This window comes from Epinephelus fuscoguttatus, linkage group LG3 (assembly GCF_011397635.1).
Source record: "Epinephelus fuscoguttatus linkage group LG3, E.fuscoguttatus.final_Chr_v1".
In the NCBI taxonomy this organism is placed as follows: domain Eukaryota; kingdom Metazoa; phylum Chordata; class Actinopteri; order Perciformes; family Serranidae; genus Epinephelus; species Epinephelus fuscoguttatus.
In genome coordinates, this window is record NC_064754.1 from 14,423,051 (window position 1) to 14,438,293 (window position 15,243).

Consider the following 15,243-nt stretch of genomic DNA (forward strand, 5'->3'; position numbering starts at 1 on the left):
AGAGATGACTCTCCTAAAATTTGTAGGAATTTAATACATTTCTCTATTTTGTACATATTTGTTCTTTTTACCAATCGTGTTACTTGTGCATTGTTTTATTAGTTCTTTGGTTGTCTTAATTGCGTATTTTTGTAATGCAGGACAATGCTGTTTAGCAGAGAGTGAAGGCTCTGTGAGTAAAGTATATTAATGAATAATCTGCCCTTAAAAAAACTTAAAAACTTAAAGCTTAAAAAAAGCAATTTCATCTTCTCCTTCATTGGAATCAATATAGTGCTGGGATACAGGCCTGCTAAATTTAGTCATTTACTTATTTATTCTAAAAGTTTTCTCACACCTTTTAAGATCGAGAAGGACCTGAAACCTCCTGTGATGCTTTGGTGACTCCTTAGGGGGGTCGGGACCCCCAGGTTGGGATCCAGTGTTCTACATCCATGATAGCTGGGAGTTGCATCCCATTCATCTATGCATTCATGGGCGGATTATGAGACAATGGGCTTCACCACCTCTCCTACATAAAGCTAGAGTCTCTTTGTAGTTGTTTTGTGACTCTTTGTGGTCAGTATGAGTCTCTTTGTGTCACTCTGCAGCTGTTATGCATCTCTTTGTAGTCGTTTTATGTGTCTTAGGGTCTTTTTGAGTCTCTTCCTGGCCGGTACATGTCAATTTGAGTGAAATTTTGCAGGTCAAGGCAAGGGTGTCCCTGACACCACGCCTACTGTAAAGTTTTAGAATTTCAGATATATAGATTCAGGTTGCTCAAATTTGATTGGTTAAACTCAGATCCAAAAATTCAAGCCCATCCTGTCCTGGTTAACTTGGATGTTGAATTTTGAAAATTTGAGTTTTTGGATCTGAATCTGTGAACACTGAAATAAATATGTTCAAAAAATAAATATGTTTAGCTTCTGAAATTGCAAATCAAGTGATTTCAAATTTTAATTTAACCAGTGGTGTTTAAATTTCCATACTAAGTATTCAGTGGCTGTTTAAAATTCAAATAATTACGTTTCTTATTTGCTTCCACTGTTATTTACTTCCATTCTGGGAGCCTCCCAAAAGTTTAATTTGTATTTGCAATATTAATAATTTATTGAATAGAAATCAACACTTGGCATCAGCGTATCAATATAATATTGCCATGTAAAATATTGCACAATTGTGCTGTATTTATTTTCCCCCCATCCCTAGAAACCAGGAAAAGAAATACAGGAGAGGGTACCCAGCACTTGAATGACAATCCTAACATTTTCCAAGCAGTTAAAAACACAGCATGTGTATAAGCCCTTAGTCTGGATGGAGGGCTGCAATTTAAAAAAATAAGATTTAATTTAAAAATGTAATTTAAAAAGTGTTAATAAATTTAACAGGTTTAATGGGGACATACTGTAATGATGCACCACAAGCATGGCCAGAGAGCTGACAACACACAGGACAGACTAAGCACATTCTTTATTAGATCTTTCCCTACAAGTAGCCCTCAAATGACAACCCATTCATTTGCAACAACAAACAAAATGTTAAACAAACGCCACACTCACAGTATTTGTGCAACTTCACACAGCTCGCTCTACATACAATTGCCTGTGTAGTCTACATCAATAAAGGCCTACTCACTAATGAGGTGCACTCATTTGCTCCCTGGGTGATACAGATGATACATTTGCTCCAATCACAAGTGCAGTTTAGACACGTAGTCTGTGTTAATGATGGAATGGTGTCAGGGATGTGTGTTGTGTGAGTGAGGGAGAGGCCAATCAGACGAGGAGCACACAGAGTTTTTAACAGTCCCAGGGCGCTCTCCTGCAACTCTGCGAGCGTTAGGGATGTCCACCTGAGGGCGCTGTAACAGAGGACAGTTGAACACAGCACACGTTAAGCACTTAATAAGCTTTGCTGGGAGCACGGTCACAGTTACACTTCCACACTGGGATATTTCTGTATTTGCATGCAAAGGGTGAGTGAAGTCAGAGGTATCGGAGCAGCAGAAACACACTGAGACATCAGAGACTTGTTATTACAATCACAAGCTTCAAGTTCTCATAATGGCTTTGACCTTTTAATAAGTGTAGAAAGGCTGTCACTATCCTGTTTTTGTTTTATGTACTTTAATCTTCAAGAACACTGTGAAAGAATTGCTGGCCAAAAATAAAACACTAGCTGACTGTTATCACATTTCACAACACATTTTGCAGCTGACAGATATTTCCAGATATTTAAATACTTTGTACCAACACAAATTGTTTCTTTCCAGAGACAAATGCAGACTCTTTATGATCTTAAAAATCATTATCAGATTGGGTTTGGCTCGGATGTTATACCCGCTATCTTCCCAATTAAAGGTCCAGTGTGTAGGATTTAGGGGCATATATTGGCAGAAATGGTATATAATATTCGTAACTGTGTGTTCTTTAGTGTATTATCACCTTAAATTAAAAATCATTGAGGTTTGTTACCTTAGAATGAGCTGTTTATATCTATATACAGTGCGGGTCCCCTTCCATGGGGTCCGCCATGTTGTTTCTACAGTAGCCCAGAACGCACAAACCAAACACTGGCTCTAGATAAGGCCATTCACGTTTCAGTTCGAAGTTTCAGTCCTGCAACCTCACCACTAGATGCCACTTAATCCTACACACTGGACCTTTAACATGTGAATGAGTCACTTTAGCTCACCTCTTCTTGAGATGCTTTTGTACGCCATTTTGTTCTAGTTCGTGATCTGGCCCATTTACTGTATATAAAGATGGACAACATGACAGCTCCCCAAAAGTGAAGCTAAAATATCTTCGCCCCCTGGTGGCCAGCTGCAGTACAGGTCATACATTTAAGATAGTTCTTATCATGCTGATGTATATTTAAGTTTTCATTCCACTGATAACTTTGGTTATAATTCATTATTTGATGCTACAAAAGGAGATGTGAAGTCATGATTGACAGCTTCACGTGTCAATCTGTGTGCTCGCAATCTATGGTGCTGCTCATAATTAGTCAAGAGGGGTGTATGGGCAGGAACTCCATACTGTGGAGGTCACTATGTCACCAGTGCAACATGGCAGCAGCTGTATCCAGGATATTTTGGCTTCATTTTTTTTTTTACTGTGTGAGAAAACAGAGCTGTGTTGTCCATCTTTACAAACAGCCACTGATCTGACCCTATACTGGGAGTTTATCCTATAATCTGTAGTGCCACTAGAAGTAATTGTATAATCATACTTAGGCATATCTATATTACAGTAATCCTCTCTTCGGGGTTTGAGTTCCTTGACTCCCAAGTTTTCCCTTAACAACAGGAACACATTCATGCACGGTACAACATCAGACACAGCTCCTGCAGCCTCCCACCTCCTCACTGGTAGAATTTTATCTCTGTGTCCACGGAGTCAAAAAACAAGTCCCCCAGTTCTTCTCCTGGGATCTCTCCGTTCAGCATGGCTGAAATGTCGCTCAGACACTGTGACTCCAGGTCCCTCAGGATCTCATAGGCACCTAAACCCTCGTCCTGACACAGCGAGAAAAAGACAGAGACATGTCAAAACAACAGTCACACTGAGGTCAAAGAGCAACTGCATAATCTTTGTTTAAATATGCTTCACCCTAAAAATCAAAATTACATATTTTAAGCCGATATCTCCAACACTCTGAAACTCAACCAAAATCTAGACAGATAAACAGCACTACAGGTCAGATGAAAAATATGTATTTTTTATTTGGGGCTGAACTGTCCCTGGAGTTGTCTAAATCCTAAACTATGGCAGAGCCCCTGTGTGTAATATCATGTACAGTACAAGAATCCAGATCTCACTCTTGGCCTTTTCAATGTCCTGAGTGTAATTCAACCAGGGCGTCTGCAGCAGGAGACACAGACTTAATGACAGCAGTTGCACACCAGTTATCACACACCTCAATTTCCTCTACAGCCTAATCTGGGTGTCTGCACACTCTCTTTGCTCACATAAACAGCAGGCAATAGTTTTGTCCCAATGCCATATTACATACTGATAATATATGATATGTGCTGCATACTAATTCTTGGAGTATATGGTTTTGGGGTTTTTTATAGTTAGTTTACAAAAACATCTAACTGCATGAAATACATGCACCAAATACATCAAGGAAAAATGGAATCAGAGAATTTTTTTCTTAAAAATGTACCTAACAAAATTAATCAGTTACTAAATTAGTCGACAATTGATTTAATAGTTTGACGACCACTCATAGCAGCCCTATAGTGGACCTTGATTTTGGATTGTTTTCGTAGACTACTGTTACTTAGGTGAATAATCAACTTGTATGCTAACTTTTAAGCCACCATGGAAAGGTCCAGTAAGTGCTATGGATGAAACTGAAACACCCATGAGTTTGCATGTCAATCCACAATGACTGCAGAAAGTCCTTCGCTGAGGAATACTGTGTGATAAAGTAGAAAAGCTCCAGAACAAGCTAGTAAATTGACCCTGAATTGAGATTGCTTTTTTAAACTACAGTTTCCAAGGTCGAGAATTACCTTCGTAGGTACCACTTTCTCATGCTGTTTCACCTTAATCTTCAATGATCAAAACTACTTAAAAAGAAAAAAGTTCACGTTCTTTCTCATGAAATTTTGCTGCATCAGTCTTATTTGTTAGCCAATGATAGCAAATTTTATGTAGGCCCTTAAACGGCCAGTCAGAGTTGATTTGTGACATGGTTTTACTCTGGTAGCAGCATGCAGCAGTGACACTGCCTTCGCAAATGTACCAATCGTTCCACCTTAAACGAGCTTCTGTGAAATCATCGTAATAATGTTCTACAAGAGCCACGTACAGCCAGCAGATCACCTGGGATTTTAACGGGTCCAGTGTTCTCCTCCAGACCTTAAATATATTCGTACTTCTCGTTTAGGGAACCAATTATGACATTATATTTGTCTACCTTTATCACTAAAAGTTGGTTCACACAGTCAACATACATCTGTTGCTGTTTTTTCTGCCCTGTTCCTTTATGGAGCCATTTTAATGACCCCAACAATCCTGACACTATCTTGCCATGGCACAGTCGCTGCATCCTGGATTTAGCGCCACCCAAGATGAATGTGATTGGTTTAAAGAAATAAAAACAACCCAGAGCATTTCTCCCGTCGCAGAATGATACTGACCCAGCGCTCTGGAGATAGATCTGGCGACATGAGACTATCATGATTGAAACCCTGCTCTTTGGCTTTGATTGTGTACTTGTAGTGTGTTTATGTTTAGTCTACACCCATGCCATGTGTCTTGTCTCCACACACTGTGAGGTCCTGTTGTGTTTTGCTCTGCACTGGGAGTGTCAGTCCGGTGCTGCATGACTCGCCTGTAATTTATCAGCAACATCTGACCAAGGTCAACTCTCAATAAAACTGAATCAGCTCTGGTTGTGTATATAAAATGAACATGAGCTTCCGGGTCTGCCGAGATCTGCACAGGACTACCATTAACCTAAGTCATCCATCAGTGCCCACCGGGTTGGTATCCATAGTGTTGAGCGCCACCTGGTGGGCCTTGTACAGGTCATGTCTGCGGTCCACCTGGCTCTGAAAGCGAGGCTGCTTCCTGACAGGGTCGTCTGGGCCGAACTGTGGGGAGACCACCCTCGGCACTGGAGTGTAAAAGTCCGAGAAGATAAAAGGCTTGAATATAGACCTAACCAGGTAAGGTGGGGTGGGTTAATAGGGAGAGGGACAGGAAAGAGAGAAAGACAGACTCAGAAACTCCCACCAACCCAAATTGGAAACAGAATGCAGGAAAACCAAAGATGAGGAGGGAAAGAATATTTGGAAAATTTAAATGACATTTCAATGAAATTAAATTTAATGGAATAGTTCAGATCTTTTCAAGTGGGGTTGTATGAGTCACTTACCCATAGTCAGTGTTTTACAAACAGTAGACGTTAGTTAGCACATCCCCAGTTTAGAGAAGCAGGCTGGAGTCTGACACAGACGCTAAACAATGTACTGCTGTGGAGAGCTCAGCAGCAAAATTTATTTCAGCCTCCTTAAAAACTAATATTGGTTGAAGTTTGTGCTATATTTATAATATTTTCACTGCTTTACCTTGCCGTAGACAGCAATTCCTGATGGGAAAATTTCAAAGTCAGACTCCATTGAGAAAAACAGCGATTTAACATTGCAGAACATAGGAGCTTCTCGTCTAACGCTGCCTCGATCAGTCAGTTAGTTTGTTTTATTGTGAGACTTTATTTTTATTTAAAGGGGTGTGTTCAGATTCACCAAAGTCACACAATTACACAAACAAACTTAGTGATCGAGGCAGTTGTAGACCAGCAGCTCTCTTGTTCGGCAAGCCAAAATTGATGTTTTTGTCAATGGAGTCTGGTGGCTTTGATGACAGCATAGACGAAGAAGCTGTTCACGGCTTCCCTGTTGGACACGTTGTCTGATGGAAAGGTAAAGTGGTGAAAATACTCTCAATTTAGCGTTCAACTAAACTGTTTCAGATTATTTTAGGTGGCTAAAATATGTTTGTTGCTGTCCCATCCACAGCAGTGTATTGCTTAGCTTCCATGTTGGTACTGCTGTCTGCGTCTCCAAACTGGGGGCGTGCCAGCAGCACCAACTGTATGTAATACACTGACTATGGATATGTACACCATACACCCCCACTTCAAAAAAATCCAGACTATCCCTTTAATGTTAGTACATTTTGCTACAAAGTACAATCAGTTTTGAGTTTCAGTGTTTTTCCCCCACACACCAGGAATGCATCTATCTGCTATGATATGTTTGGCACCAATATCCAATGTTCCTCTGGTTGAGTTAAATGTCTCAGCCCAACAGCGGGCAACTGTACTGAGGATATATTGTAACAAGAATGCCCAGTCAAATATTTTAAACAAGTTGGCTCCCTCATGGAAGTGTCTGGGGTGAAACACCAAAGCAGCAGCAACATATTTAAGCACCGTAGAAGTCTAAACAGCCACTGAGGCAGCACGAAACACATTTTGCAACAATTATAAAAGTACTTTATTTTATAGGGTTGTTGTTTCCTAATCATCTTTGAAATTCCTGAAAATAATTATGTAATTTAATATTAATTACTAATTGGTCTTACATAATAGCATAAAAACAAAGTTCTGAAACAGATAGTTTAGTTAGTTCAATTAGTTGTGTTGAGTTTATTACTTTATATCATGGCAGTGCTGCTTACAAGAGCAAATTTAAAAGCTTTCATATAAAGGGATGTCTACAGTATTGTGTTTCCCACAGCGTGGCAGAATAGACAGATAGTTTCTTATATGAAAATGTTGTGGTAGATACAGCTTATAACAGTCTTAAATGACATTTAGAGGAATTCTTCCTTTAGTTAGTGACATACCTGGAGGGGTCGGGGGTGGCAGTGAAGAAGTGGATGCAGGGCAGGCTGGGGTCTCTGGGCAGGACAGACACCATGCTGCCTGTGGTGCAGAAACCCCCAGAATCCATGCAGATGCCGCTGGGCTTGTCCCTCAGAATGGACATCATCACCTCTGCCGTCACTGAGCCTGAGACAGTGCAGGAGAGACACAGAGTTGTTGGAACAGCAGATTGACATGCATTGGCAGGCATGCTTTAAAGGTTATGTCCACAGGCATTCTGGGAAATGTATGACTTGACCACCCTCACCGTCATGTTGCTGGAGTAGCTCTGTGCCTCCCTTGTAGCGCTTTTTGGCCAGCTCCATCCTGGCAGGTGGGTTGTCTGGGCTGAACACCTGGGAGAAGTTGAACTCTCCCTCACCATCCCACCAGCCCTGAGCCTGGGCCACACTCCGCAGCTCTGGGTGCTCCGCGGAGACGTCAGCACCGATGGTCAGCTGGTTGGAGATGTTCTTCACGCCCTCTGAGAAGAGGAAGTGAAAATCTTCTGCTTACAAGTGCAATATGTTTGAAATTTTCCACTTATTAGCCTCATACATGCTGTTTATGTAACGCCTGCTCGTCTGCAAACACACTCTAAGAATAGCAGCCTGCAAGGTTTATCTCCACTTGACAGAGTGATCCAGCCCTTGTGAATGAGGGTCTGTCTCGTCACCATAGTTTCAGGATTCCCTGAATTATGACACATCTCTTTAAGCTGTGGTCTCATGTTGAAGAATGAAGAATGAACAAAGAGATCTGTATTTACTATTCAAATATTTTGTAGGGATTTTCAGCACTCCTGTGGTTGGGTGTTGATTTGCTTTATAAAGCTTATTAAGCATCAAAGCACTGCACAACTACAGTCTGGTTTAGCCTTAGTCCTGCAGATGTGTTTAGCCTTTGGGGTGGCAGACATGGTCTGCTGGACGGTCTACAGCTGAGGTCCAGATTAAAGGATCTCAACAAATACTAGATGTATTGCCATGGCTGACTTTGGTGATCCCCTGGCTCTATCAGGTCAAAATCCACCACAGGCATTGTGTTGTTAAAAACAAAAAGGCGCAATTATTCACTGAAAAAGCTGAGCGCTGTAGCAGGAGTAAATATTGCATTTGCTGGGAATATTTCCAGCCTCAGATTAATACATACTTGGTGCTCTAGTGAGTCTTAAAACGCTGAATTTGAAGCTACGCAAAAGTGCTGATTTTGGCAAATGCAAAAGAGGCCTTTGATCACTGAACTGTCGTTATCAGTGTTTCAGCTCTTGGTTGTCAAGTAAACTGTTATTCTGTATGTTTGTTCTATATTTCTGTAGTTCTTCGTTGCATATTTTTTCTGATCCAAGCTGTGCACGACGGCCTACCAAGCCCGGCTAATCATCTGGGGCGGGAGCGAAACACTGTCTTGTGCTCTGTGCTCTGGGAGAGGATCCCTCAAACACATCTTAAGTAGCCGCCCAAAGGCCCTCGCCTGAGGCTGCTATCGCTAGCAGTTGCAGAGACGGTGAACTCAGCCATTACCAGAAAACACCATCTCCCACAGACGACCATCACCTTTGTAAAGGCTGGTGAGAAAAACATCCCACAGCCGAGATCAGCAACTGGCCTCCTCACCTCAGCAGCCAACTGGCAACTGAGAGCTGATCTTGGCAAGCAGCTGCAGTTTTCAGAAAACATCTCCTCAACAACCCTACATCCAGATATGGTCATCTTTTCTCATTCCACTAAGCAAGTGATCGTGGTAGAACTCACTGTACCTTGGGAGGAGCGCATAGATGAAGCACAAGAGCGTAAACCTGTCAAGTACCAGAAGCGGACGGAGCAGTGCAGGGCCACCAAGAATATGAGCAATGCCGCAGAGAGAGCCACTGAGTGACTCTGGCTGCTGGGATGCAAGCTGGGGACTGATCACCCCCGGCTGGATCGCCTGGGTGAGGGTGTCTGATGTTTGGAAAGACACGAAACACCTGATGACCCCAGGATACATCACTGACAATACATCCCAACGCATCCACAGGATTTAATCTATAAGTAAGTCATTACAATTTTTAATATTGGAGCCTTTCTTTGCTGCCTTTGTATACTTTACTGTCCGTTACTATTCCACTTCTTCCTTTTCCAAAATGAGGGTAAGGATAGCGGCCTCCAAGACTGTGTGATTTGGTGCTTTGTGAATAAACCTGACAGCAAGAAATGATGCTGAATACAAAGTACAACGCACAGTCTAGCTGGATTCTGTATTTAGATTAGACCTCATTATTTATAATTAACCTCAAACTCTTGTGTTTTTCCTGCACAAACTGCTGAAGACACATTAAAGAGGTAACACAGATCCAAATGGTGCAAGGCTTTGTTAGCGCACTCTCATGTGAAAATCAAAAATGATAGTCTGAAGTCTGACAGCTGGATATTTTCATGAACAAATTCAAAACAGAAATCTGTTGAGGAGTATTATCTGACCTCCAATCTGTTCAAAGACCTGCATGCCACATTAAATAAAAATGAAAGAAGGCAAACAAAACACAGAGCACAGACAGTTGCTCAAGCTGAGACGGACAGAAATCAGAGGTGTTTGCAAGTCATGTATCAAGCTACAGTCTCTAGTTACTAAAATGTAAATATTGTCAATGTACCCTTCACTCTACACCCTCAATTTTTAACCCTCCATCCTCACCTGTGACCTTCTGCGCCACCCACAGCTTTCCAGTGGTTTCCAGGACCCAGGCCTCATTGCGGTCTACCAGGAGGAAGGTGTTGTGGTAGCTGAAGGGCTCAGGGTCCTCCCTGCACTGCCCTCCCTGGCCATGCTGCTCCAGGAGGCCGGTGATCACTGTCAGCGCCGCCCAGGCACTGTCACCACGCTCCAACCCCAGTCTGAGGAACAAATTATGCTGGATTACTTCAGAGTGTAAAGTCTGAGTTTCCTCTTTACGAGGCATCAGTTACGCAGTTATAAAAGCAGTTAGTTATTTATTAATGGTAATTGATTCTTTTATTCCCATGTATGTTTCTGCTTTTATTGACTTATCTATTGTTTGATCAGTTCGTCTTTTAAATAACCATGACGACCCGATAAGTTTGATGTTTACACGCTCCTTTGCTGCCTTGTGTTTTGGAGGAAGTGCTTCTGTACCTGACAGTCACTTGACAACTCTCCAGAGAGTATTTTTACACACAGAGATGAATAGATAAGTGCCACACTTCAACAGCGCTTACTTCACCTGTCATAACATGCTCGTGTCAATCTACACACCCTTCCAATCAAAGCCTGAGAGGATTAAGTTAATACTTGTGCTGAATATACAACACCCAAGCTGTATTTAATTAAGATGCAGTCAACAGTTGCTCTGAAGATGTGTTTATCTTTACAGCTAAAATTGTATAAACTGTTCATATAATAATTTTTTATAAGGTTTTCAGTGCCCACCTGACGAGGTCCATGCCCAGCAGAGCCTCTCCGGGGGCGATGGGCTCTCGGGTCCACACAGCCTCATTTCCAATACAGACTCCCTGGTCGTTGGCTCCCATTTCAGCGCCCCACATCCAGGCAGGTTTGCTGAGGACAACAGCGTGGGTCTGCTCCACCTGAGGGATCTGGATGTATGTGCACTGCAGACAAAAGATGTACTGAGAATGAGGAAAAAACAATGCAGTTGTTGTATAAATTAAGGTCCGATTGCATTGCACAAACGTGGGCGGTAATTAAAGCTGACACGACTGTATTGGACAAAGCTTTCCACATCAGTGAAACTCTATTTGGAAAATTACATCCACTTGCTGAACATAAATGGGTCTAATCACCGCCTGGTTGACACATATGTGTTCTCCATTTTATTACATTAAAGCAGCAATACCATGAGATAAACACGGCCTTTGATATGTTAATGAATCCATTAGTTCCATTCAGAATTAACCATAATGAAAGGGAGAATGCTGTTGTTCTGATTTTTGAATGCAAATTTTATCATTTGTGTCACAAGTCATCAGCCTGGAAAGTTCCCGAGGTTCACAGATGACATCACCTTCACTGGACTCATCTCTGGTGCGGATGAGTCTGCCCACAGGTGGGAGACTGACCATCTGTTGGCCGGGTGCACACAGAACAACCTGGAGCTCAACGTTCTGAAGACAGTGGAAATGGCCGTGGATTTTTAGGAAGAGCGCAGCCCCATTTGCCCCCATCACCCTGTGTTACATTAACATCCTCACATCTATATGCATTACATTCACACACTGTGTCGGGACTATATCTCTGTGCAATGTACAGAGCATATTCTTTTTATACTATTATTTATACTTTGTAGTGTGAACCTCTCATTCTTTGGACAACTTTGCACATTTCTGCACAAACCACTACTTCTAAAAATTGCACTGTTGTTTCATTTCAATTCAGATACTGTACATATCTTCTAGTTTTATTGTGCATATATGTTTCTTGATTTTTGTAATACTTGCTTTTATTTTCTCTTACTATGTTTGTTACACACAAATACACACAAGTAAATTCCTTGTATGTGAAAACCTACTTGGCAATAAACAAGATTTTAATACTGATCCTCAACTGGATTGCAAATTGTCAGTCACAGTCACATGAAATTTAAAGGACTGCCAAAAAATATATATATTTCCCTCTCACTAATCCTGGGCGGTTTTGGATTCCTTATTTGGAGTCTGACTTTTTAGAGGAGTGGTCATTTTTTTGTGACAACAGTTTTAAGTTTCATCTTTACCCTTAAAGCTGCCCAACATAATATCCTTCACCATTACTGCATTTAGGTGGAGGCAGAAATCTCTGAGAGAGATAGGTATGTCACAACCTGGACAAATTACCACAAGGGATAGTATTTCTTTATATGACTAATGCCACTGCATACCAAGTTGAAAGTCTTGGGGTTCACCTATGGACACTGGGTTGCTTATCTACTAACAAACTTCTAAACTGGAGGGAGCGTAAAGCAGCCTGCATCATAAGGGACTCTTGGCTGAAGGGATACCTGGACTTGCTTAATGTGGAACAGGCAGCCTGCCTGTTAAAAGCCTTCAATAAGAGGCTGGAAGACCACTGGGACACTGTCTGTACACTTTTAAAACAGTAGTTCCCAGTTTAAAAGGCTTGTATACAATGGATGTATGAGATCCAATGTATGTTACATATGTGACATTCCCTTGTGTTCCCCCCACCCCCAATCTTTTTTATTTTTTTATTTTGGACTACTGTTTGCTTTGTACTGTTTTTTTTTTTGTTTTGCCTTGTTTATTTTCTATTCTTGTGTCTTTTCTATCTGAATTTCCCGTGTTGAATGTGTGTTAAATCTAAAAGAATTAAACCGTTAATAGCAAAATAAAGTCTTTGGGGTTTTTCTTTTCTTTTCTTTTTTTTTAACTCAACAGCAAATCCGAAAGACAGAGCTGATGACGTCAACTAAGACCAGAGCCCAATTGACACATGTAGACAGAACATGTTCCTGTGTATCATTAACATCAGCTCCACATATGATCTACTGTATCAGTCAGTATTTCTTCCACTATCAGTGTCACTAACTTGAGGTGGGAAGGAGAAAGGACTGGATTCCTTTCTCTTAAACATTAACAGAAAAGAAAATTTCAACATCCGAGTCTGCTGTAAATATTTCACCAGTCTTAGCAGGGTTATTGTGAATAGTGATGCATGAATACTAAAAGCTAATTTAGGATTTTTATTATTAATTTATTGTCTGCAATACACCAAATTGTGTGTGCGTGTGTGTATGCAGTTTATCAGTCAACTTGTGTATGTCAGTGATGCCTGTCAGTCAGCTGTACCAGCAGCTGTGTTGGGTGGGAGGACTGCTTTACCTCCAGCATGGAGCCCGGGGGGTGAGATGCTGCAGGGTAGTGGTCCACCTCCTGCACCTCATCTCGGGGACGGTCAGAGTTCTTCCCAAAAATCACATGGTCATCGCGAGATCCGGGGGGCAAGGAAACAAAACAATCACATGACATGGGAGGCTCTGCCATCCTGCAACAACACAGAAACACCAGTCACGTCAGAAGTGTGCATGTCTCTGTGTGTGTGTTTTGGGGGGGGTTAAAAGTGATGAAATGTGAAATAAGCACTGATCCAACCAAGGGACTACCTCATGTAAACAATCTGACTTCTAACTAATCATAAGAGTCTGACAACGCGTTTGACATCCGACACGAGTGAGCCTACACCCTTGTGACCATAATGTGCATGTGTGGAGTCAAGAGGAAGAGTCTCCCTCCGTCCTCCACCCAGCTTTTTTTTTGCAGAAAGACAGATCCAGCCGGTGCACTGCCCATCCCTTTCACACAGGGATTAGGAGGCAGTCTTGTGCACAGCACTTTATTGACTGTAATCTTCACAAATCCGTCCGCCACGTTGCTCCATTATCGCACTCGTCTCCCATTTGCGACCATGAATCGCGTTCAGCCCGGAAATAATGTCGCCAAAAGTGCGCTGATCGCAGATGTCGTCTGTGGCGGAGCTGGGTTTGTGATCAGTGTTTGATCCAGATAAGGCCTGACTGAGCCAAGTGGCCACACTGTCACTCCCCGTCTCTTTCCGGAGCAGCGACGCGCCTGTCGCTCCGTGTCATTCCGCCTTTATGTGTGGCTCCCGCAAAACGCTCAACTTCAGGGATCATAGTATGTAAACTACAGCTAGTGTCTGAATGCTGCTATAGAAAATGTTTACCTTTTTTTTCCAATGGTGAGAGCGCGCGGCCGGCTGCGAGGAGGCAGGTTGGCGATACCGAGTCACGTGACCGAGAAATCCAAAGGTATGTACTTAAAGGTCTCGTCTCGTCTGGCCACAAGCACAGCTCACCGTCTCAGCCAGGAGTCCAGTCCACACCTGTGAAAAGCTGCAGGCCTGAATCATGATCATCTTCATCAGGAGTCTGCCTCCCCTGCGCCTGTTTGTCAGGGCTGCAAACCCCCCACTGTCAACACACCAATCCACTACTTACATAAAGTTTTTATAACCAAATAATAATAAAGTCTGGTGTCCCATATAAAATACACGTGTATAAAACTGTAATTAGATACAAAATATTTGTTCCACCATAGTTGCTGATTATCAGCATGAGTTCATGTCTGTGTGACTCAAAATGATGAGCTGGACAAAGTCTCACCTCGCATTAACATTTTCATGAGAAACATCACGAACTGCCAGAGTCAAAGGGCCACAGTGGTTTCACTGGTTCCCAACTGGTGGGTCGCAGTCCAAAGGTGGGTCCATTCTGAGTGGACCGCAATCAGCATTGGGCTCGTTACTCTTTTCAAAAGTAATGTACTTATCTCTCTCTGCCAACAGTAATTTGTTACACTACTATTATATTATGTTTCCGTTACACCCTATAAAACTGGCAAATGCCTATATCCCCAAAATTGAGATGTCGGGGGTGTCGGTGGCTTAGTGGGTAGAGCAGGCGCCCCATGTACAAGGCTGTTGCTGCAGCGGCGCGGGTTCAAATCCAGCCTGTGGCCCTTTGCTGCATGTGATCCCCCCTCTCTCTCTCCCCCTTCACACTTACCTGTCCTGTCCATTAAAGGCAAAATGGCCAAAAATAAAAAATTGAGATGTCGGCCTCTGTGTGAATGTCACATTAATCGCCATTAGGTGCAGCTAAAGCTAGATAGCTTCTATTTACCTGGGGGTCTTCTGATGCCTGTGACCAGTATTCAACATTTCATCCTCTACATATCCAGCCACAAGCTTCATCACTTCTTTGTAGCTGCAGCTGTCCACGATTAAAATCCAGTTTTGGATGTTTAGCCAGTGTAGGGCTACAGCTGACCTCTGCAGCTGAGGAGGGCTCACATTTGGTCGGGTGTATTTCCTGGAGCATCAGTTTGTTGTGCTGCC

At 42.3% G+C, this 15,243-nt stretch overlaps 1 protein-coding gene across 2 annotated transcripts; it reads right to left on the reverse strand.

The window, feature by feature from the left end:
- Positions 1-1,437: 1,437 nt before the first annotated feature.
- On the reverse strand, positions 1,438-14,240 carry scrn2 (secernin 2). 2 transcript variants are annotated; one of them, XM_049571923.1, is made up of 9 exons: positions 14,071-14,240; positions 13,209-13,371; positions 10,801-10,982; positions 10,048-10,247; positions 7,640-7,855; positions 7,353-7,518; positions 5,480-5,660; positions 3,346-3,502; positions 1,438-1,843 (listed from the first exon to the last, which is right to left on the reverse strand). In XM_049571923.1, the coding sequence occupies exons 2-8, from the start codon at positions 13,368-13,370 to the stop codon at positions 3,350-3,352; spliced, it is 1,260 nt and encodes a 419-aa protein (XP_049427880.1). In that variant the 5' UTR covers position 13,371; positions 14,071-14,240; the 3' UTR covers positions 1,438-1,843; positions 3,346-3,349. The 2 variants fall into 2 exon arrangements, with proteins under 2 accessions (XP_049427880.1, XP_049427879.1); XM_049571922.1 differs by lacking the exon at positions 14,071-14,240 and adding an exon at positions 13,490-14,003.
- Between the last annotated feature and the right edge of the window lie 1,003 nt (positions 14,241-15,243).